This window comes from Vipera ursinii, assembly GCF_947247035.1.
Source record: "Vipera ursinii genome assembly, chromosome: 4".
NCBI lineage: Eukaryota > Metazoa > Chordata > Lepidosauria > Squamata > Viperidae > Vipera > Vipera ursinii.
The window spans coordinates 50,794,689-50,819,496 of record NC_139514.1 but is presented as its reverse complement, the minus strand read 5'-3'; the positions used below and the strand labels follow the sequence as shown (position 1 = coordinate 50,819,496).

At 37.7% G+C, this 24,808-nt stretch overlaps 2 protein-coding genes across 8 annotated transcripts in view; both read left to right on the top strand.

Moving 5' to 3' along the window:
- PAXBP1 (PAX3 and PAX7 binding protein 1) overlaps positions 1-14,889 on the top strand; it is a 33,283-nt gene extending 18,394 nt beyond the window's left edge. Inside the window, exons 8-18 of the mRNA XM_083363102.1 lie at positions 1,514-1,637; positions 2,724-2,823; positions 3,724-3,839; positions 4,751-4,950; positions 5,603-5,747; positions 5,833-5,954; positions 6,857-6,933; positions 7,022-7,088; positions 7,976-8,122; positions 9,694-9,848; positions 13,879-14,889. Of these exons, the coding sequence (XP_083219228.1) occupies positions 1,514-1,637; positions 2,724-2,823; positions 3,724-3,839; positions 4,751-4,950; positions 5,603-5,747; positions 5,833-5,954; positions 6,857-6,933; positions 7,022-7,088; positions 7,976-8,122; positions 9,694-9,848; positions 13,879-13,981 (1,356 nt within the window). The 3' untranslated portion in view covers positions 13,982-14,889. The remainder of the gene's footprint in view (positions 1-1,513; positions 1,638-2,723; positions 2,824-3,723; positions 3,840-4,750; positions 4,951-5,602; positions 5,748-5,832; positions 5,955-6,856; positions 6,934-7,021; positions 7,089-7,975; positions 8,123-9,693; positions 9,849-13,878) is intronic.
- Positions 14,890-21,403: 6,514 nt separating this feature from the next.
- SYNJ1 (synaptojanin 1) overlaps positions 21,404-24,808 on the top strand; it is a 57,086-nt gene continuing 53,681 nt past the window's right edge. For 5 of the 7 annotated variants that reach the window (XM_083361844.1, XM_083361846.1, XM_083361845.1 and 2 more), the window contains exon 1: positions 21,404-21,454. The gene's annotated coding sequence lies outside the window, so the exon portion shown is untranslated. The other 2 variants (XM_083361842.1, XM_083361843.1) reach the window with 2 other exon arrangements.

Here is a 24,808-nt window from a genome sequence, read left to right as displayed (position 1 = left end):
TGATAACCTGTTTTAGCAGATCATATTTCAGTTTCTATTGTCAACATAGATAAGAATAGACTACTAATACTAAAATAGTATTAAAGCAACAATGAAATCCTGTGATCTAATGTGAACACTAGATATAATAGTTACTTTTTGATTGATGGTAATTGCAAGTGTTCTTTCGGGGTTTTGCATTTAATCAGGTTTCTGGTTTCTTAAAAATATTTTCACTGTTTTTTTAAAGTGCACTAATAAAAAAAGTTCCTTGTCAGAGTGAGAATTTTTTTTCTATTCAAATTCAGGTTTTACCCATTTTCTTTGGGTAAAATGTTGTCTTTGCTACTTCCTCTTATAACAAAATCCTTGTGTGTTAATAGCTTAACTAACTTTCTGAATTCTGATATCAAATTCCATGCTAGAAATAGCTGTGCTTATAAAATTTTAAACGTAGTGTCTGAAAATTGAAGAGAGTATTGTTTCCCTATAAAAGCTTACAGAAATAAATTCTAATTTTTTCAGCAATTTTCAACAAACTAAGAATCGTACTGATTTTTCTCACATTTTCCCCATCTCCTTTTATTTTTAAATTCTATTATTGAAACTTCATTTCAATACTAGAAATTTTTCTCCACACCAGTAGTCACCCACATAGGAATATCTGCTTCCAAATAAATTTCACTAAAAGAAATAACTTTCAAATAAGTATATTCAAATCCAGGTATTAGATTGTAGTCATGTCAACTTTAAGTAAGCTGCTGATAAACATCCATGCATTTTTGGGTAACAGCAGAGATGTAATTTGCCTTTTCTTTCTCCTGGGAATTCCTTTTTTTATTTCCCAGTGTTACCTACAACCCTTAGGATATCGTGTTGGTCTCCCATCCAAGTACTAACTAGACCCATCACTGCTTAGCCTTTTGAAGATCAGCTACGAGCAGATATGCTTCCAGGGGTGATGTATTATGAGAGAAGGCCAGGGAAGTTGCAGAATTGACAGATCCCATTGCTCGATTTGAGGTAGTGAAACCTGATTGGAAGCCTAAAACCGGGTAGGAAATCGATAGGAGACATTTCAGAGTATTTGAAAATCCCAACAGGCTTCTATAACGGTTTTTGTTTGTTTGTTCACAATCAAGAAAAAGCTTCCAAGAGACTTAAATTTTATTATGGTTTGCAATCTGCTTAGTCATCTAAAAATAATCTGTCAGTGTTTATATAAAAAAGTTTTGGAAACAGTGTTTTTTCTTTCAGACTATTCCAAATTAACCATTGTTCCAATGTGGCAGATATTGAGGGCAAGCTAATGAAAATGTGTGGTAGCTTTATAACTTTTCTGTATTTTTTTGTACAGGCTTGATAGTTTGCTTCTAGTTAGGGAACTTTAGTATTGTTTATTGCTATTAAAGATTCAGTCATTAAACAGTTAATAGTAAACTGAAAGTGCAGCAGTACACTTTGGAATAGTGTGGCATCCCATACAATTAAACACTTGAAAATATTTTTATTACGAAGTATTATATTTTTACAGGTGCTCCTGATTAACGAACTTGAAACAGCAATGCACCAGCTGTACAAACAGCGCGCCTCCCGCCTTGTCCAAAGACGACAAGATGATATTAAAGATGAATCTTCGGAGTTTTCAAGCCATTCAAGTCAGTCCATCTTGAAGGTTTTTATTATTCATTAAACAACCTTGTTTACATGGTTCAGTTATGATATAAAATGAAATTTCAAAGTATGTCTTGGTTTAAATCTGATAAAAGAAAATCAGATTAAAGAAATCTAGCTCATGCTTTCAAAGTACTTTTCACAGACTTTCTTGCCGAGGCTAAAAATAGGAAAAATTATTTACCAGTTAGTAACTGATGTGACAATATACCATCTTATTCACTTCCTGAAAGTATTTCACAGAAAGTTATCTGAACCTGAAAATGGTTAAGGCTATTCTGCTAGCAGTTTTCGTTTCAGTAATACTGGTTTCTGATGCTTTAAAACAAAAACACAAAAGGTACAGTTTGTCATATCTTCCTATTTTTAAACATTAGAGCTAACCTGTTTTGTTTTAAATACATTTATACTACACAATTTTGCTTGGACCAATTTGTAAAATAAATGCTGCAAAATTTCCATTAAAAATGAATGTAACCTCTCGTATGAAATCTCCTGCTTTCATTGGTAGAAGACTAAGTTGAGTAAACTACATTCATCCAAGAATCCTCCCACATTTCAGACATTTCATTGCTTTCACATGTGGCAAACATCAGATATCAAGTTGTATACTATTTCAATACTAATTGCCTTAACTTCAGCTGAAAATGTATTAATTCCTGTTGCTCGTTAATGTCATTCAGCAGCATATAGAAAAACCTATGCGTTGTGAAAATGCTGAACGGTATTTAAAAAAATGCAGACACAGACTTAAAAGTATTCTGTTGCCATTTAATATTCCTGTTTACCATTTAGAAGTTCTAAATGGTGTGAGAAAACATTTAAAGCTTTGCTGATGATATTGAAGAGGGTCCAATATTTCTGGTATCCATCCAAAAATGAAATTCACTTGACACCATTTTGCCTATATGTGAGCGGGTAAGAAGTAGTATAATCAAACTTATCAGATATGTTGACCTTCGTTGAACATCTATGAAAATGCAACACACACACACACACACACATACACACTACTATTACTTTTCCTTACAAAAGATGCAGTCCTAATTTTAGTGTTTGTACGCTTACAGATAAAGCACTGATGGCACCAAACCTTGATTCTTTCGGGCGAGATAGAAACCTCTACCAAGAACATGTAAAAAGGCGGACTGCAGAAAGGGAAGCTAGAAGGTAGTAAAGCATTACGGGGGTTTTAAAGGGTGATTCTTATGGTCTAGTAGTGCAAGGGGTAGGCAACCTCGGCTCTTTTATGACTCATGGACTTCAACTCCCAGAATTCCTGAGTTGGCTGTGCTGAGTCGGCTGTGCTGACTTCTGGGAGTTGAAGTCCATGTGTCATAAAAGAGCCGAGGTTGCCTACCCCTGGTCTAGTGTTATCTGGAGAGTGATACTCCCCATTGTCCTTGATCGTTGACCAACTCCCATCAGCTTCAGACAGCATCGAAGTTTTAAAAGATAGGAAGGGCTGCCAGTTCTTCCCCATTGCAGTATACAATACATTTTGCTCTATTCCAAATGGTAACTTTCGTCAAAAAGAGTATTTTTTCCCTTTTGAATTTGCAAAATGAGAGAGAAATGCACAATCAAAATTGTATGACAGGAGCCTCTTTAACTTGGAGTACTGTTTGGATCATGCACAGAGTAGTATTGAAACAATTGCTAGGCATGGAAAATTACAAGTTAGTGTATGAAGTGTCTCAGACTAAAAGAAAAGGGGGAAATAATGAAATATTCAAAGTTTTATCATTGCGTAAAAGGGAACACAAATCTTTTTGTGAGCCACACTTCAGAATACATTGGGGCTAGAATAAAGAATTAGACAGAATGTCAAAATTTATTTTTAATTAAATTTCTCTTGGGGATAGCTTTTCAAAATCTGATTTGGTGGCTACAAAGGCTTTGAATGGCTGAAGGTTGTATATCCCATTTCACTTTACAGTGGGTGGGTTAAGTATATTTCTGCTTCAAATCAAAAAAGTAAGTCATATTTGCTCATACAACATTACACGTCCTTTTATTAAGAAGTTACTTCAACTCAGCCCCCACTCATTTATTTATTCTTTGTAACAGAGCTCGTCGTAGACTTGCCAGAGAGCAGTCTGGGAAAATGGCTGATCACCTTGAGGGTCTTTCTAGTGATGATGAAGAAACCTCAACAGACACAACAAACTTCAACATGGAACAAGGTCAGCCAATTCATCTTAATGATAGAAATTGTCATTTCTGAAACAGTGTTTTGTAGAAAAACTTTTGAGCAGATTAATGGCATGGTTTAATATAATGTCTGAAGGGAAAAAATTATTCTAGGTTACTATTATTACTTTAGTTTTGGCTTGAGGTAATAGCTGTCCTTGACTTGATGAAATATAGCATGGTGTAGGATATGCTTTTATTCTCTTTCATAAGTGATCATTGTAGGGAGCTAAAAGTACTCGTTCCACTTGGCAGTAGCAAAAATCACTTATTGAAGAATACCTTTCTTTTCTTCATGCTCTTAATTGAGTGCAACTTTTTGTGAATGTAAGGAAAATAATGACAAGATACCTATAGGCCTTCTTTGGAATTCGTTACATATTAAAAATAGGATATGTAGTTTGTTAAAAATATATTTGCTTAGAGAGGAAACTTACCGTAGTTAGAACCTTGCTTCCATGAGGTGGTCTTTCAGATCATTATAATAACTGTTTGACAAGTAATCATCCATACAAAATAAATCACAAGACCTATTCACAAATTTAAGCAGGCAGGTTAAATATTTGTTTAAAACCAGCTGGAAAAAACCTCCCAAAATATAATTAAATATATAGGAAAGCTAGAATAAAGCATTCAAGTTGATAAAAAATCTTTTGTTACATTTTCCTTACTTGATTGATGATAAGCATTAGTTCAATTTATAGAGCTGTCCGTGTGGGCAACTTCCAATTAAAACAACTGCCAAAACAACAGCAACCATGCAAATAATACAAAATAAAAATAGGGAATGCTTCATGAATTTGATATGTTTAGTATATTGGACCATATAAATACATTCTACAATAAACCAGAAAAACAGGAGATAAGTTCTTTTAAAAATAATCTTTAAAAATTTCTATCCTAGATCGCATTTTGAAGGAGTCCAGCAAAATTTTTGAGGATGTATTAGAAAACTTTTCCTCCATTGACTGTATTAAGTCACAGTTTGAAGCCTGGCATTCTAAGTATTTGTCTTCATATAAGGATGCTTATATTGGCCTTTGCTTACCCAAGCTGTTAAATCCTTTAATAAGACTTCAGTTACTTACCTGGAATCCTTTGGAGGTAAGAGCAAGTTAAAAGTGTATGCAGTTTGTTTAACAAGGTAGAACGTTATGTAGAAATTAATATAATCATTTGAAATGATTCTTAATTGACAGGTTGTTTCTCTTGAGCATTAGATTGGCCCAGTGGTGGATATTGCTGCCTTAATGTTGATGTGCCATTTTAAAAGTATCATTTTAGTAGTTTGATTATTTGATAAATGTCAACATGGTATGAGGTGTACTATCTTAACAGCTTCATCAGTGAACTTTGAAAATAGTCATAGTATAGCAGTGAAGGAGATGTGCATCAGGACAAATTGGGAGCTTCTGCAGTTTCTGATTTAGATATATTAACAAAATAGTTCAAGGAAAGGGTGTGTTGTAGAAGACTTCTGGCCTTCCAGATAATGCTGAATTACAACATCAGTAGCTCAGCCAGGAAGCCCAGTGATGAGGAATGTAAGATTGTGGCATCATAAAAAAACACAGGTGTTTTATTTTTATGAACAAGTAATAAAGTCTACCAATAGAATTTGATGTGCTGACATTCAAGACATCCTGAGAGTGAAGCCCACAGCCAAAAGATTTGCCTTGTGAATAGAGGGGAGTGTTTATACATCTTAAGCTTAAACACACACGCTTGACGTAAACAGCATTTATTTTTTTAATAGGACAAATGTCAAGATTTTGAAAGTATGCTGTGGTTTGAATCCCTGCTATTTTATGGATGTGAAGAATATGACCAGGAGAAAGATGATGCTGATGTTTCACTGTTGCCTACTATTGTTGAAAGAGTGGTTTTACCAAAATTAACAGGTACTCTATATTATTTAGTTATTTTTTATTTTTCAAAGTACAATTGAATTGAATTTTGAGAAGTACTCATTTTCTTCTTTGTTAGTGCTGGCTGAAAATGTATGGGACCCCTTTTCTACAACCCAAACATCCAGGATGGTTGCTATTACCCAGAAACTAATTAATGGATATCCTACAGTAGTACATGCAGAAAACAAAAATACACAGGTGACAAAAAAATTGCTTCTTTGGATTCATGATTTCCTCTATATTGCTTCAATTACTATTATTGAATTAGGATTTTCATGAAGCTTCTGTATCTTCAAAGACCTAAATTCAGATAGGATATATTCTTGCTTCACATATGAGTAATTTGGGGGTGGGGAATAGAAGAGTAAGTTAGTGATTTGAATCTTAACATCCATGCAAAGGAAATAGATTGTGATTTCTCTATATGCCCCCTTGAGATCCAGAACAAAAAAGTGAGATATGTGTGATGTGGTGCTAAGATACTGGACACCCACACATGAAAACTTGCTGGGTGATTTGGGCCAGTCCTTCTTAATAAAACCTGCACAGGGTATTTGTTGGGAAATTAGAAAGAGGAAGTGCTCTGAAAAGTGGGATGTGAATATTTTTTTTCCAGATTCGAGTGACTTGGATCCAAATGTACAACCTTTTGCTGTAGTCGTTAAGGGACTTACATGGTCATTAAGTGAATCTGGCTTGCCTCATTTACTTTGCTTCTTGGAAGCCTCCTGGGAAGGTCCCAAATTGTGATCACATGACCCTGGGACATTGCAACTGTTGTAAATATGTGCGAGTTGCCAAGCAACCAAATTTTAATCATGACTGGGACTGATTATAAGACATTTTTTTCAGCACTGTTGTAACTTTGAACAGTTGTTAAACAAATGGTCATATGCTGAGGATTACCTGTAGTGAGAACAAAGTGCCCATCTTAGATGAAATCTCTACTAATTTCTATGAAAAACCTTAATGGAAAATACTGTTAAAGTGGCTTCTTAATGAGAATAATGTACAGCTAATGAACAGAAGAATACTTGGTCTAGTTTGTGCTAAAATGCATTATAAAATATTGTTCTAACATAAATTATATTAACTTTCAGACATTACTCAAAGCCCTCTTACTTAGAATGAGGCGGACACTAGATGATGATGTGTTCATGCCACTTTATCCCAAAAGGTAAAGTTTCTAGTCTAGTTTGTTTATTCCATTTCGGAATCATTTACCCTTGTAATAATGTAACATGCTGACATCTCTTCTATTTCAGTGTTTTAGAGAACAAGAACTCTGGTCCTTACTTGTTTTTCCAGCGCCAGTTTTGGTCTTCAGTTAAGGTAAAGTAACAACAAAGAAATAAAACTAATCCAACTGATTTTTCACAAATGGATGAGTTGATTTGCTTGGTGTTGGAGTGAAGTGAAGTGGATTGGAACCCCATTACCTTTGAGATCTTGTATCACTATGAAATTTAGCTAATCTTTAGTATGAATTATACCAAAAGGCTGTGATTCTGTAAAGCTATGCACACAACTAAAGCTTTCTGAATTTCCCATCACGCAGTCAAAAGAGCAATGAATCAATATTACATACAGTTTGATTGAGAATATTGCATAGGCAAAATAGATGGATTTGGAAATGACATTCTATACCTGAAACATGAAAAACTAAATATAAAAGTATTTACATTCAAAATATATCGAATATAACCAAAAAGTCACTTTAACAAAGTAGAGGATATTTGTAACTACTATTACACAATGAATTTACCTGGAACACAGCAGCTCCTTATTTATCAATTGTAGAAGATTATACTTTTTTTTACCTTTTAATTCTGGAAATCAGTACTTAGGTTGGTATTTCCTAGTAGGAATAAATTATTGATTTAACCAGCCTATGTGATTTTAAAATTGACCATTATAGAATCACAAATAATTCAAATTAATTTACTACTTTGTTTTGCTAGCAGATACTGATAATATTTCATGTTTAATAGCTGACCATTTTACACAAACAGGTTGTTGCTGGGACATTGTCAATTAAATTGTAGCACATTGCTCTTCTTTCAGACAGCTCTGAGAAAATTTTAGTTTCGGCTGTTAGCTTTTATAGGTTCTACAATAAATATTTCATTTAAAATGTGTTAACTACAAATAATAGCAGCAAATATTGATACAGCTCTGTTGCTTTGTTATTTATGTTATTTTTTTTTCTATTTCTATAGCTATTGGGAAACTTTCTGCAATGGTATGGAATATTCTCCAACAGAACATTACAAGAATTATCGATAGATGGTTTGCTAAATAGATACATTCTTATGGCTTTCCAGAATTCTGAGTATGGAGATGATAGCATTAAGAAAGCTCAAAGTGTAAGTAAATATGTTTTAAATTTATGTTTTAAATTTCACTTGATTTTTTTTAAAAAAATCCTTTTTAGTCTGTTGCCTATATACTCAGAGGCAGTGTATTATAGTAGCGACAGTAGCAGGGATTTGAATATCAGTGTATTCAAATATACATGTAACAATAAAGTTCATCAATTAGCCCAGATCTTGATGTTCAGCTTAAAATTCAACAGTGAGCCCAGTAGATCCTATTTTCTGTTGCTGCAAAAGGAGCAAAACAAAACCAAAAAAAAGTAAACTATTTTACAAGAAAATTTCTTGAATTCCCATTTCTGTTCTAGCACTATTGTTAATGGGCAGCATGGTGGCTGCTGGGCTTGTTGGTGGAAAACCAGCACACAAGATTTGAGACCTAAGTACCACATGATGGGATGAGCTCCCATTACTTTCCCCAGTTCTCCATAGCATCATGCTGGTCACATGACCACAGAAATGTCTTCAGACAGCACAGGTTCAAAGGCCTTGAAACAAAGATGAGCACCGCCTCCTATAGTCAGCAACAACTAGCAGAGTAAAATCCGTAGAGACTCCTTTATCTTTTTTTACTACTGTTAAAAGTACAAAAACTAAAATTAACGTATTACAACTTTACATCCATTCTCTGCTATTTATCCAAGATTAGTTCCCAAATGGCTTACAATAAGATCCACTAAAAATTTCAGTACACTAGCAATAAAAAGAACTATCCATGGCAGATGTCTGATCTCTGGCAGTTGATAATCTAGTCCATATTTTCCTGCTAAGTTTATGGAATTGTTACCACATGCATATAAAAGGGGTCAGCTATTGCTAAATTGCTGGGCCCATGGGTGGACAATTTTAAGCAGTAACAGTAATTTGTTCTCCAAAGCAGCTGGAAGGTCACATGTGACATCAGAGAAAAAGATGGAGTCCGTTTCTCCCCCTCTCCCTTTATCTTTTGCATGGTTTGGAGGGATATAATGAGTAGAAGGAAGTCTCAGGAGCCAAAAAAATATCCTTTTTTTCTTTGAAAAACCTCCCCAAATGACCCAAGATGATATTGACAAAATTCAGTATCAAAATAGTCAAATTTCAGCTCCCTGATTTTAGAAGTGCTGAGTGGGAGGCAGGGGTATTTAAGAGTGGAAAGTGGAATGTTTTGCTTCAAAAATTTTGTAACTGAAAATTGGCATTGCTGTAAATAAAGTGTTACATACCACTTGAAATTAAATTGTCAGTTTTTCTTCTCCAAATCTTCTAATGTAATGCTTTATTATACTGCTAGCTATATGGAAATCAGCTTACAATTAGTATTTTTTTCCTGTTCTGTATATATCAAAGATTTAATTAATTGAGGTGAACACTGAAGTTGATATTAAAGAAACAATTTCAGGTTAAAATAAGATGGCAGGTATTGCCACAGACTAGTATCAAACTTTATAGTTAGCCATACTTTTTCAAAATCTTGCCTTGTGTACTGTACAAACCACCAGGTATTATTTTAAGTTTATAGTATTATTTTCTATACAGGATTGTTTTGTATTAATTTTATTTTTCATATAATCTTTTTCTAGGTAATTAACTGCTTCCCTAAACAATGGTTCACTAATCTTAAAGGAAATAAGACAGTATCTCATCTAGAAAATCTCTGTAGATACCTTGTTCACCTTGCTGATAAAATATACCGAAACAGCATTGGAAGCTCTGATGTAGAAAAAAGAAATGCAAGGTACTCTACTTTAAATAATGTTTTGTTGATTGGAATCATTCGATGTAAGCAACAACAGTATTTAAAATGTTTGTTTATTCATGTCAGAAACATCACAATTAAAATAAGGCATACTATATGACATAAAATTTTAAAAATAAAATACAAGATTAAAATATGTACAGATTAAACATGTTGCCCAGAAACTACAACATTAATTGCATTCTGTTGCACTTCCATGAGGTCCTCAAGTGTACACTGGTCAGGGCGTAAACATTAAAAAATGGTTAATTACATTGAAGCAAGTTACGTTGGAAGTTCTATAGTTTGCAGCTTCTAACTCATGTTAATTAAGGCAGCAACTACTTTGGCCAAGTAGGCATAATTCCAGGCTCTCATACCATCCAGACAATGGTGCAGGGTTTTTAAGAACATCTTGGTGTCAGTGGAGAGAAAGCGGGGCATCATAAGAAATTGATTCAAACCTAAAACTCCAGTACTTACTTCTTCTATACTTCTAGGAACACTGCCAAATACAATCAAGCGCAACACCTCCCAAGTCCCATTTCCTAAAAAGGTAGCATGATTGATGAATCTTGCAGCTAGCAGTAGGGTTGCGCTTCTCCTTTTTCATTGTTATATGATCCAAAATGGTCAAAGAAAATATATAAAATCCCCGAGCCATTTTTATAATGATCATTTATTCTTCTATCACCAATTCTTATCAGATTTAATAAATTTACAGTACAGTATAACATTGTATAGTAAAACCAGAACACACAACATTCCAAGAACATACTAAAGGATTCAGCAAAATCAAAGTACCAGTATCAATAAATATTTATTTATTTTATTTGGTTTATATACTGCCCTACTCCCGAAGGACTCGGGCGGTTTACAAGGCAAAATTTAAAAGCAATACAATATAAAATTAAAATTAAATTAAGTCTAGCCCCCCAAAAAAATTAAAATCACAATTTAAAAACATTAAAACCCCTCAGTCCAGACCAGATAGCTCAAAGAGCCAGGTTTTTAGGTCCCGGCGAAATGAACAAAGGTCGGGGGCAGTCCGGAGTTCCGTTGGCAGTTGATTCCATAGGGCAGGCGCGCCCACAGAGAACACCCTCCCCCTGGGGATCGCCCGTCGACAATCCTTGACTGGCGGTACCCTGAGGAGGCCCTAACTGTGGGAGCGCACAGGATGATGGGAAATTGATGCTGGCAGCAGGTGCTCCCTCAGATAATCCGGGCCCGTGCTATTTAGAGCTTTATAGGTCATCACCAGCACCTTGAATCTCACCCGGAGGACAACTGGAAGCCAATGCAGCTCGTGGAGAAGAGGTGTTACGTGGGAGTATCGGGAGACTCCCATCACAACTCGCGCGGCTGCATTCTGTACCAGCTGAAGCCTCCGAGTGGTCCTCAGGGGTAGCCCCATGTAGAGAGCATTGCAGTAGTATAGCTGGGAGGTCACAAGCACATGGGTGACTGTGCGTAGGGCATCTCAGTCCAGATAGGGCCGTAACTGGCGCACCAGGCGAACCTGGGCAAAAGCCCCCCTGGCCACAGCTCCTATATGATCTTCCAAACTGAGCCGTGAATCCAGGAGGACGCCCAAGTTGGGGGCCCTATCAACGGGGGGTAACACCTCACCCCCCATAGTTAACGACGGAAAAGATTGGTTAGTCTGAGATGCCAGTATGCACAGCCACTCAGTTTTGGCAGGATTGAGACGAAGCCTGTTTCTCCCCATCCAAACCCGGACCGCCTCCAGGCAACGGGACATCACGTCGAGGGCATCACTGGGTTGGTTCAGGGTGGAAAGAAAAAGCTGGGTATCATCAGCATACTGATACCCCACCCCGAAACCACGAATGAGCTCACCCAGTGGCTTCATATAGATGTTGAACAAGAGGGGAGTGAGGACCGACCCCTGAGGAACTCCACAAACGAGAGGCCTCGGGGCGGACCTCTGCCCTCCCGTCAACACCGACTGCGAGCGGCCCAGGAGGTAGGAGAACCACTGTAAAACAGTGCCCCCCACTCCCAACCCCCTGAGATGCTGCAGTAGGATACCATGGTCGATGGTATCAAAAGCCGCTGAGAGGCCTAATAGGACTAGGACAGAGGAACAACCCCAGTCCTGAGCCCGGCAGAGATCATTCACCAGCGCAACCAATGCCGTCTCCGTGCTGTACCCGGGCCTGAAACCCGATTGGTACGGGTCCAGATAATCAGTTTCCTCCAGGAACAGAGGGAGCTGAAGTGCCACCACGCTCTCAACCACCTTCGCAAGAAAGCAAAGGTTGGAGACCGGACGATAGTTGTTCAAAATAGCCAGGTCCAGGGCAGGCTTCTTGAGGAGGGGCCTCACCACCGCCTCCTTCAAGGCGGCAGGGAAGGTACCCTCCCTCAAAGAAGCAGTTATTACTGCCTGGAACCAGCCTCGTGTCTCTTCCCGGGCTGCATATACCAACTAGGAAGGGCACGGGTCCAATAAACACGTGGCGGAACTCAGTCTCCTCATGATCCTTTCCACCTCATCTGGGGTCACAGGATCGAATTCACTCCAGGTAACATTCTCTAGACCGCTCGATTCCTCCCCATCAGTCTGCCCAGTCAGAATCCAAACCGGCTCGAATCTGAGCGATTTTGTCCATCAGATGATAGCTAAACTCCTCGGCCCACCCCTGCAAGGCTCCTCCCTCACCTCCTGATTAAGGAGGGAGCGAGTCACCCTAAACAGGGTGGCCGGGCGATTATCTGCGGACATGATGAGGGCAGCGAAGTAACTTTGCTGTCCTCATCGCCGCGAGATAAGACCCCGTAAAGGTTCTTAGCCGCAATCGGTCAGACTCAGACCGGCTGGATCTCCAACAGCTCTCTAGACCTCGTCTCCGGCGCTTCATCTCCCAGAGCTCCACAGAAAACCATGGAGCCCACCGGGATCTGCGCCGGGTCGGGTTGCAAGGGTACAACATGGTCGAGCGCCTCGGTGGCAGCCCTTTCCCAGGCATCCACCAAGGCGTCGGTCGGGCTGTAAGCGAGGGGGATAGGTATAGACCCAAGCGCCGTCTGGAACCGTTTCTGAGCCATTAGGCGCCTGGGGCGGAATCACCTGGTCGGTTCCGCAGCCCAGCAGCGGGGGGTGGTATAGCGGAAGACCAACCGCAGGAGGTGATGATCGGACCATGACAGGGAGACAATAGTTGGTGAGCCCCCTCCCAGATCATCAAACAATCCTTCCCCAAAGCCCTCCAGAAAGGCTTGATTTTTACTTCTGAAAACTGTTACCAGGGAAACCAATCTAGTTTACATTTGAAGATTGTTCCAGAGTATTGGTGCCATGAAGAAGGGGCAGTAATTTCTAGCCTCAGTCCTGCCATCTAATGGAAGCGTGGCACCACTGGTAATTTTGGTTGGAGGGCTATCCTGACAGTAGACTCAGGATACAGTAGGTGGCCTGCAGGTACATGAACACCAAGCAATATAGGAATTTATAAGACAACCACTTTTACTTTGAACTGCACCCAAAAAGCTACTGATAATCAACATAGACCCTTGCAAGATGGGTATGTGGTCATAGTGCCATGCAGCAGTCAACAAGCTGAATGCTTATTTTTGACCAAGTATGTCTTCAAACCAATTTCATGTAGAACATAAAAAAGACTGTCAAAGATTCTCCATTTGGTTGACATTTGTTTGATAGGTCATATTGCTGATTCATCACATGTCAGCAGAGCGGTGTCCTTTTTCTACATTAGGTAATTGTTTTGTGGGCACACATTTAAAATAAATTAGGGCAAACAAGCATGTTTAAAATTCTAAACCTTTTGGAACAAATTGTTGCTGGAGGTATAATGCTGAATCTATTCTGAATTGTGCTCTCCATGGTCATTGTAGGGATGAGGCTTTGTGAATGTCTTAACTACTGTTATATGATTTATTTGGTATACTTGTATTGCACATTTGCCAAATACGGTAGATACATCTGTACTTTGCCTGGTTTTTTTTTAACAATCTGATTTTTTTTTTGTCTTTTATTTTGTAGGGAACATATAAAACAGATAATAAAACTTCTATCAAGTATTCGAGCACTGGACCATGCTTTTACAGTAGCAAATGATCATAATGTGAAAGAGTTAAAAACTTAGGTGATGGGAAATAAAATTGTGTCAATTAATACTATAATATAAAATCATTCCTGAACTGTAATTTTGTATATATGTAAAGTTTTCTTAAATTGTAAGATTGTTTTTAAGACAAAGTGCATTCTTAAATACATCGTATGTTATTAGTGTTGATTTTGTGAAAAAGTGAAAGCCAGGATTTTTCACATACATTTTGTTTACAAACACTTTTGTATCCCATGATGGCCATCTATTCAGTTAATTTCACAATAGGAAAGAAATTCTGTATGATAAAATGAATTGATGATTTCAGATATTTATACCTCCATAGTTATGTATTTGAAATGCTACCTTTTAAAGTAAACTTTGTTTGCTGGAATTGGTCACAACTACATAATGTGTATGGCCTTGTGTCAGTAAACAAACTTCCCAAATAATTCTTTGTTGTTAAAAATACACATATTGATCATAAAGTAATATTCTTAAAATTTAGATAAAAAACCTGCAGTCACAGTTCCAGTTACCCGATAAATTATATTTCAGGTGAAATTATTTGTGCCATACAAGTTAGATTTTTATTTTGGGAGCAACTAAATTGTATTTTTTTCCAAATTAACTCTTTGGAATGTGTTTTCTCATAACATGATTTTAAACCCCACAATGTCCATAGGATTTTATATCCTGTGATCATTAAATTTTCCAAAGTTACTTGGATTGTTTAAGACTAACTTTTTGGTTGTCATGGCTTGCTCCTAAGTTTAGTTTGAATTGAGAAGAATGTTGTCATTGTAGATATCCTTGATTTTATCTTGATATGTAGTCCTTTGTACCTGAAAAAAGAAATGGGCTACCAAATTATCGTACTTTATCATGGTCTTGTCATGTGATGGAAAGAAAATATTAAATGTACAGTTTGCCTTTTGGACACTAAATTATTTCTGAATTCCTTACCATGATTATTTTCGATCATTATCCCCAAATGGCATCAAGCCTTCAGACTTACATAGTAACACCAAGAAATTGCAGTTAATATCACCATAGGGGCAGCAGACATCAATAAAATGCAATGTGGACAATTTGCAATGATTTTCCTCTCTGAGAGGAACGGTAAGGAAGAAGTCTGTTTCCATATTTTTATGTGAATAGAATTAATATACCTGAGAATATGAAAATACAATCTATATCGATAAATTCTTGGCATTATTTATGTTGGGATGTCATACATATTAACAATATCTGTTTACTAAGCCTCTCGTAGAACATTGAAAGGGAAGGAAAACTTATAGCAATTTGAAAGGTCCTTGGTGTTCTCTGAGCTTGTTTGTTTTCTTGCAGACATTTCATTATCCAAACTAGGTAACATCATCAGCAATTAAATTTTCTTTGCAATGCCTGCAATGTATCCAATGTTATTCAGCAGCAGAGTTTTGCCACTGGCAGGCAAACATATCATGAAGGCTGATACAGTTGCAAGAAAAAGTATGTGAACCCTTTGGGATTACGTGGAGTTTTACATGAATTGGCCATAAAATGCGCTTTAAACGTCATGTAAGTCACAACAATAGAAAAACACAGTTTGCTTAAAATAATACTACACAAACATTAGCTGTTGTCATGTTTTAATTGAACATAAGATGGAAACATTCACAGTGCAGGGTGGAAAAAGTATGTGAACCTTTGGACTTAATAACTGGTTGACCCTCCTTTGGCAGCAATAACCTCAACCAAACGTTTCCTGTAGTTGCAGATCAGACCTGCACAACGATCTGGAGTAATTTTGGACCACTCCTCTTCACAAAACTGTTTCAGTGTAGCAATATTCTTGGGATGTCTGGTGTGAATCACTCTCTTAAGGTCATGCCACAGCATTTCAGTCGGGTTGAGGTCAGGACTCTGACTGGGCCACTCTAGAAGGCGTATTCTGTTCTGTTGAAGCCATTGTTTTGTTGAATTACTTGTATGCTTTGGGTCATTGTCCTGTTGCATCACCCATCCTCTGCGGAGCTTCAGTTGGTGGACAGATGGTTGTACGTTTTCGTGCAAAATGTCCTGATAAACTCTGGAATTCATTTTCCCATCAATGACAACAATCCGTCCAAGCCCTGAGGCAGCAAAGCATCCCCAAACCATGGTGTTCCCTCCGCCATGTTTTACAATGGGGATGAGGTTTTGATGTTGGTGTGCTGTGCCTTTTTTTCTCCACAGTGTTGTGTGTTTTTCCCAAACAACTCAATTTTTGTTTCATCTGTCCACAGTATATTTTGCCAGTAGTGCTGTGGAACATCCAGGTGCTCTTTTGCAAACTTCAAACGTACTGCAATATATTTTTTTTGGACAGCAATGGCTTCCTCCGTGGTGTCCTCCCATGTACTCCATTCTTGTTTAATGTTTTCCTTATTGTAGATGTGTCAACAAAAATGTTAGCATGTGCCAGAGATTTCTGTAGGTCTTTAGCTGACACTCTAGGATTCTTCTTTACCTCATTAAGCATTATACGCTTTGCTCTTGCAGTCATTTTTACAGGACGACCACGCCTAGGGAGAGTAGCAACAGTGCTAAACTTTCTCCATTTGTAGACAGTCTGTCTTACCGTAGACACATGAACATCAAGGCTTTTGGAGATACTTTTGTAACCCTTTCCAGCTTCATGCAAGTCAACAATTCTTGATCATAGGTCTTCTGAGAGCTCTTTTCTGCGAGGCATGGTTCACATCAGACAGTGCTTCTTGAGACCAGTAAACCCAAAACAGGTGTGTGTTTTGAAAGGGCAGGACAGCTGTCAGCAACACATCCAATATCATCACACTGATTGGAGTCAAGGCTGGCTCACTCCTGGCTCCAATTAGCTCTTGGAGAAGTCATTAGGCTAGGGCAGGGGTAGGCAACCTCGGGTCCTTTATGACTCGTGGACTTCAACTCCCAGAATTCCTGAGTCAGCTAAGCTATGCTATGCTGACTCAGGAATTCTGGGAGTTGAAGTCCACGAGTCATAAAAGACCCGAGGTTGCCTATCCCTGGGCTAGGGGTTCACATACTTTTTCCACCCTGCACAGTGAATGTTTCCATCTTATGTTCAATTAAAACATGACAACAGCTAATGTTTGTGTAGTATTATTTTAAGCAGACTGTTTTTCTATTGTGACTTACATGACGTTTAGAGCACATTTTATGGCCAATTCATGCAAAACTCCACGTAATCCCAAAGGGTTCACATACTTTTTCTTGCAACTGTATATAATATTTCTGTCCCATTTCCATTGTACAGTGCTATCAGAAGTCATCTGAGTACAAGTCTATCTTATTATGCAATTATATACCAAATTCTGTTACGATAAAGGAAGAAATAGGATACATTCTTATGTAAAACTGAATACAGTAATAGATATTTTTACTAAAATTTCTTTTTAACAGTTCATGAGCCAAGACTAATGTTGAAATTTTGGAGGTAAATGATACAAAGAGTTTATTAAGCTAGATCTGAAAATGTAATCCAATAGAAAGCTTCGCCATCTATGAAGCTACAAAGAGATTTTGTCAGGGAAATTGCAACTAAGAATAATGCTGATTCATCTTGTGCCTGCTTGCAGTCTTAATTTTTTTTATCATTCATTCACATAATATCCCATATTTTATACACTTATCCAAAGCCAGAGGAAGGCATGTTCCCTAGACTAGATTTGTGGAAATCGTATACAAAGAAACCTTTTCTAAAGTTTAAAAAATCATTTTAGAAATGTTAGGTTTTTTTCCGAATAAGTCACAAAATCAATTATTCTATGTATTCCTTAAGATAAATTACAATTATCTACATTTGGCCATCCTTTATTTAGAGCTTGCCTTAACAATAAGTTCATTCCACTCTGTAAATTTACAATTTTTCAAGATTTTTTTTTGAGTATGGATTGTTTTTGTCTGAAAAATAATATATTACCATTATCTAGAGGCCTTTATAAATTTGAAAATACTTTCATTTTGAAATATAGTCAGAGTAATTGTGCTAAAAGCTTAATATAATGGGATTCTTTAGCTGAAAGATTAACAAAACTAATTCTTTAAAACAAGTTATTAATCTAAAATTCCAACAATTTATTTGCTCAAATATGCATATATATGAATGCTCATCTGATCCTAGCTGAAATAAATAGATGTACAAATAATTCAGAGTCATTAAAACAAATGAAAATGAAGAATTTGATCCTCTTTACCAATATGAGAATAACAATTTCTCTTTCATTCAATGTGGCTTCTACTTTAATTCTGTAAACATGAAGTAATTTTTCAGGTTATCAGTTAACTCTTAAAGGATTTTGACAGTAAGGACAATATAGCTATAATACACAGTTAAAAACTATTGAAATAAGTAAATGCCCTAATCTCACCCTGATAAAAGTATTTTGAGAAAAGAACTGCAGCAGTCAATGTTTATAAGAACTTTTTAAACATATCCAATAACATGCAGTACTAAATTTATTTAAGACGCACCTTTGCAATGTTGTACTAATACATAGTGCAGGATGCTAAGAAAAACAAGTTTATAAAACTCAGCTCTGCTTTTAAAGGTTACTTGGCTTTTTATGTCAAAAAAACGATCCTTACAATTCTAATTATTGTACTGGTCTCAAAGTTGGATAAAAATTGTAGGGCAGATAATTCAGTGATAGTATACGTATATATTAATTCCACTATATGCTCTGCTTACTTCTTACCATCGTTTTTCTCATATTTCAGTTCTTAAATATGTAAGTATATAAAAATACATTCTGAGATAGTTATATAAATTAATAAACTTTTAAATAATGTGTTGAGAAATATCATCCAAAAATAGAGCAAGCCAATGGTAGCAATACTAATTTACCAGGAACTTTATGTGAAATATAAAAACAACATACGTAACTGTCAAAGGACTAAGCATTCAGGGAAAAAAATATTTTTGCTGGAATGTCTGTCAGTTACCAAACACTTTAAGGCAGGGGTGTCAAACTGCCGGCCCAAGGGCAGAATGCATCGTAATGAAACTGCGCCCATCCTATTGCCGGCAATGGCAAAAAAGTTGCAATACATCACAACACATCACTTGGCGTTGTGAGTTTGACACCCTGGCAGTAAAAGCCAAAACCATGGAGCTGTGGCGGCACAGTGGTTAGAATGCAGTACTGCAGGCTACTTCTGCTGATTGACAGCAGTTCAATTCTCAGCTCAAGGTTGACTCATCCTTTCTATCCTTCTGAGGTCTGTAAAATGAGAACCCAGATTGTTGGGGGCGATATGCTGACTCTGTAAACCACTTAGGGCTGAAAGCACTGTCAAGCTGTATATAAGTCAAGTGCTATTGCTAAAACAAGTTTTCGAATAACAAGCATGTTTTGGATAGAAGCATTTACCGTTTCAAAATCTTTTACATAAAAGAAGTGTAGCATTTTTTTTAAAAAAAAACTGTCTCAGACTGCCTCGAATGATAAAAAGTACATTAGTATACATACAGTTCCTTAGGGACGCAGTGGCTCAGTGGCTTAGGATGCTGAGCTCGTCAATCAGATGGTGGCAGTTTGGCGGGTCAAATCCCGAGTGCCGCGTAACAGAGTGAGCGCCTGTTACTTGTCCCAGCTTCTGCCAACCTAGCAGTTCAAAAGCACATAAAAATGCAAGTAGAAAAATAGGGACCACTACGGTGGGAAGGTAACAGTGTTCCGTGCGCCTTTGGCGTCTAGTCATGCCGGCCACATGACCATGGAGACGTCCTCGGACAAGCGCTGGTTCTTCGGCTTTGAAATGGAGATGAGCACCGGCCCCTAGAGTTGGAAACTACTAGCACGCATGTGCGGGGGAACTTTTACCTTTACATTCCCTTGCCTACTTACCTTGTGAGTCTCACTGAAATTTCTACCTAGACATGCATAAACTGCACCACCTCTGACAATGGATTTAGTCTGCTGAAGTTAATACTATAAATCTGTCGATGTCTAAAGTGCAAATTTGTTGGAAATGTAGCTTGGCCTGGAGATAAACATGCTTAAAACCTTTTTTAAAGTATATCAATCTTAAAAAAAAACAAATTGGTAAGCGTTTTTTACTTTCAAAATGACGAAGCAATATCCTACAATGAAGGCGCATTTGAAAACCGAAGTTAAGTTTAACTGTACAAAAAAAGAAATTGCAATAGCAAAATTAACTGATCAGAGGGTCTTTGGTGCTCAACGAGCTGGCTTATTTTCTTGCAGACGTTTCTGCAACATTTAATTTAATTTAATTTATTAATATTTCTATACCGCCCTTCTCCCGAAGGACTGAGGGCGGTGTACAGGGCAACATCATCTGTGCTAGCTAGGAAAATAGCCGAAGAAAGTGGGCAAAAAATGATACAGCTCATGATCACCAGACGCACACCTCAGATTAAACAAATATCTGTACACCAAAGCAAATCTCAAAGAACAGTTTGAACAGACCATCACATCGAATGCGTCCCAGAGATATGCTGGGAAAAGAAAAACCAAACTGCACAACAAACTCCTAAGACTCAATAGACTTATTTATTTATTTATTTATTTATTTAAATTTTTATACCGCCCTTCTCCCGAAGGACTCAGGGCGGTGTACAGGGCAATAAATATCAAAATATAAATACAAAAGTTAAAAAAGTTAATAATAATTAAATAATCATGCCCAATACAATACAATGCTTAAAACTATGTTAAAATTAGATCCAACCCTAAACCCACCAAACCATCAAACCTGGTGTTACCTGGTTTGCGTAATGAAACGTCTGCAAGCAAACAAGCAAGCTCGGAGAAGCGACCCTGAGCTACCAACATCCTCCTTTATCGGTACTGACCGATCAGCATCTTTTTTTAAAAAAAAAATGTTTTTTTTTAGTCGCCAAAGCCAGCAGACCGGGTCACTTCGCAGGCGAGACGGGCTGCGAGCAATATGCGTAAACCCGCACTCAAAAATGGATGGAGGACGGTGAAGGTTTGAGGAATGAAATGGTCGCCTTAATTACTTGCACGGTTTGTTAAGCTTATCGCTTATGAGTCAGGAAGAAAAAAAAAAGCCCACAGACTTCAGGGGGGGGGCTCACTGTCCACTAGCGGTGCCTATTACCGCCTTCTGAAGTACTAAGACAGGGGTCTTCAAACTTGGCCCTTTTATGACCTGTGGACTTCTACTCCCAGAATTCCTCAGCCAGCGTGCCTGGCTGAGGAATTCTGGGAGTAGAAGTCCACAAGTCATAAAAGGGCCAAGTTTGAAGACCCCTGTACTAAGAGCTGAAGTGGGATGGGAGGGGAAGACGCCTATGGGTCAGAAGCAAGACAAGCGAGACACAAAAACGCCCCCCCCCACCCCCGCTTGCGGAAGCCAGCATTTTGTTGCCCCGCTCTCGCTAGAGTCCCGCCCACCGCTTCCGGCGAGAGACGGTATAATGCGGAAGTGATGGCTCAATCACGGAGGAAGTGAGGCAGGTGCCTCAGGCGGCGGCACCGAGAGGCTCCGTCGGAGGCGGTAAGGCACATTGCACGAAGAGGTTGGTTTGACCTGTTTGGGGCGGGGGTGGTTCCCTTTCTTCTTCCTCCTCCTCCTCCTCGCTCTCATTCTCTGGCCGTGCCTCAACGGTCCTAAAGAACCGGGTCCGTCTTTTCCGGAGGGACAAGATTTCTGGAGGTGTGGAAGGGAAGTGGTGTCCTCGCACAAGATGGAGGCTTTATGAACCGCGGTGACACCCCCAGGTGTCAGCCTGTCGAGGTGGGGGGGGAGGAGAAGGAGGGTTGGCTCGGCTTCTTTTTTGTTTTTATTCTTTTCTTTTGCCTTTTGCCTTTTAATTGGTATTGCTTTGGTAAGGCTGGTGCCTTCCTGCAGCCTCTCTCGCAACCACCAACCTAACTAACAATCGCAACGAGGGAAGAAGTCTGGTGGTTGCAGGAGAGCCGGTTCTAAGATGAACCCCGGAGACCCCTTGCAGTTGCTTTGCTTTACCCCCAACTGACCAAATAGCTTTTCTGCTCCTTTCCCGAGTCTTTGATGCGGAAATAGAAAGATAGGGGTAGGGGGGTGGGGGGGGTGGTGGATATTTGGTGAGCTAAGCCATCTTCAGTGCGGCTACCCAACATAGAGAAGGGGTGGGTAGAAGAAATGGAAAGGGAACTGTCTGTGCATATTGCTTGAGGAAAAAAAAACATTTCTCTGCTGCCTCTTTTAATATCATAAAAGGTGCAGTTTTTGTTCCTGGAAGTATTGCGGGTTTTTAAAAACCTTTTACATCCCTTGCTTGCTTCTACCATTAGTAGTCAGTTTTCTCTTGTTCGTGCTACCCTAAGAAATTAGTTTTGCTTTGGAAAAATACTGCACCTTCCAATAAGAAGGGATAAATTAGCCTTGGTGGAGCAGTGGGCTGATGCCTCCTTAAGTAACACCAGCTGCCTGCAATTAGTGCAGGTTCGAGTCTCACCAGGCTCAAGGTTGACTCAGCCTTCCATCCTTCGGAGGTAGGTAAAATGACCCAGATTGTTGGGGGCAATAAGCTGACTTTGTAATAATGCCGCTTGGGGGGTGTGTGAAAGCCCTAACAAGCAGGCATATACATAGAATGAAGGCTACTGCTAAGCTTGTAAGCCGCCCTGAGTCTTCGGAGAAGGGCGGGATATAAATGGAATTAAAATAAAATAAAATAAAATAAATAAATGGGATACTGAAATGCTACTTCATAACAGCACCATTGCTTTATATTCTTCTGTATCTTTTCCTAAATGTTTTTATGGAGTTAAAAGCAAAATATACATTTTTCTATATAAGCAGGAAGAGGAATAGACATAAACCAGAGAATAGTTTCGGTCTCTTTCATAAGATATACGATATAAAATTTTATTTCTAGTTGTCTGTAACAGTGATATTATCACTACGTAGAAATTGCCTGCTACGTTGCTGGTGCTGATCTGATTTATATTCTGGTCTACATATTTGCTTCTTGGAATTTGATTACTCTCCTCTAGCAGATGACAGTAAAAGCAAATTAATTTTCTGTGTTGTGAAGCTGAGTCAGATTATCCCAGCTCAAGCTAAGTCCTAAATGAACGTGGAATACTCAGTAGTAATTAGAATGATGTAAGTGCATCACCTTTGAAAATAGCCAACCTCATCTTTACTTTTGGATAAAGATCTATTTATAGATCTATCATGTGTGTCCTTGTAACTAAAAATTGAAAAAAGTGACATTTACTATAGAGAGGAATCTATTATATATTTAAAATATGAATAAAATAATAGAGAAGCTTGCTGGTACATTTACTAATATGCTTTCTCTGGCTTCCCTATTTGGGATATTATGGAAGTAGAACATGTAAAGAAGTTAGCCAATTTGCTAACTGCATTAACGGGTTTTAGCACTTGTAATACTAATATGCCAGTGAGAGTTGGAATGGCTATCATTAGTAGACCAAACTATAAACAGCTTTTCATTTATTTAGCGTGTCTAATATAATGTTTTTCTACATCTATACAGATATTTTAATTTTATACGAAAAGGAATAATTTTTTTGCATCTTGTGATCTCTTAGTTCCCTACAAATTTGGATGTGAGCCTTAACCTGGAATGCATTGCAGAATAAAATGTATGCTCTCCCTATTTTGCTTAGATGCATCAGGATGTATTTTGTTTTGGTATTTCAATGTGCATATATGTGACTCTTCTTGTGAAACAATCAGAGTTGGTGATTTTTTATAAAAAAAATAAAAAAATTGGATTTTTTAAATTTAAATTGGATTTTTTTATCAAATTTATTTTAATAAAATGCTTTTGGAGTAAAAATCTATAGTTTTCCATTTAAGATAATTTAGCTTATTCAGCATGAAATGGAGCTTAGTTATGTAGCATGAGGCTGTATATTCTGCAATATTTACATTTTTGGTAAACTCATTCAGTGAATCCAAACTCTGCAAGCTGAGATAATACTCACTGCATTGATGCATTCACACAGTTTCACAGTAACCATGAGATAAATCATAAAACAAAGTTCAGGAATATTTCTTTATCCCATTGTTTTGCAAATCTATGTATGTTACAAACTGTATGATTGTTTGAAGAGAAGTACATATGTACCAGGCTCTGAGTGTTTTAGTTAAATAAAAGAATTTGAGTAGATTTCCAACTATGTGTGATTAACCTATTAACCTAAAATTGGTTCTGATATTGCTGTTTTACTAACCTGACAGCTTATTATTCTAAATAGGAAACCTTCATTTTGTTTGCAAATAATACTAAAGATTCTAACTACCAGCAAGAATGAGTCCTTACATTTAAAGAGCACCTGTCATTTCAGATCCATCATGGCAGAGCCTGTTAGCGGGCATCCACTCACCTGCTGCCCGCCACGTCCCTCACCTTGTTGTGTCACTGCCACATCACCAGCCTTCCCATTAAAGTGAATAGGACAGCGGGTCAGAGGAGGAGCCGCTGCGGGACAGAGATGACCATTGCTCTTTAAAAATTATGATTTAAATCAAGTTGATTTAAATCAAGCCTTTTTACTAGTGATTTAAATCATGATTTAAATCGACTTGATTTAAATCAAATCCACCCTGGAAACAATATTATGAAAAATATCATTTTTTTCAAGTGCTGATAGCTTTTAAAATTCTATCTATAGAAATATATAAAACTAATATTAGCATGAAAACAACAACATTTGAAGGAGCTAAATAAAAGTTTGTTTTGGATGCTTAAAGGATGAGTAGCAGTAGAGGCAAACAGCCTATCTTCAGAAAAATTTCCATTGTGTTGGAACAGTCATTTCAAAGTTCCTGTGTTGTTTTTAAAGAAGGCATAAAAACATGTAATAGTAATCTGAGCTGAAAGTAATAATT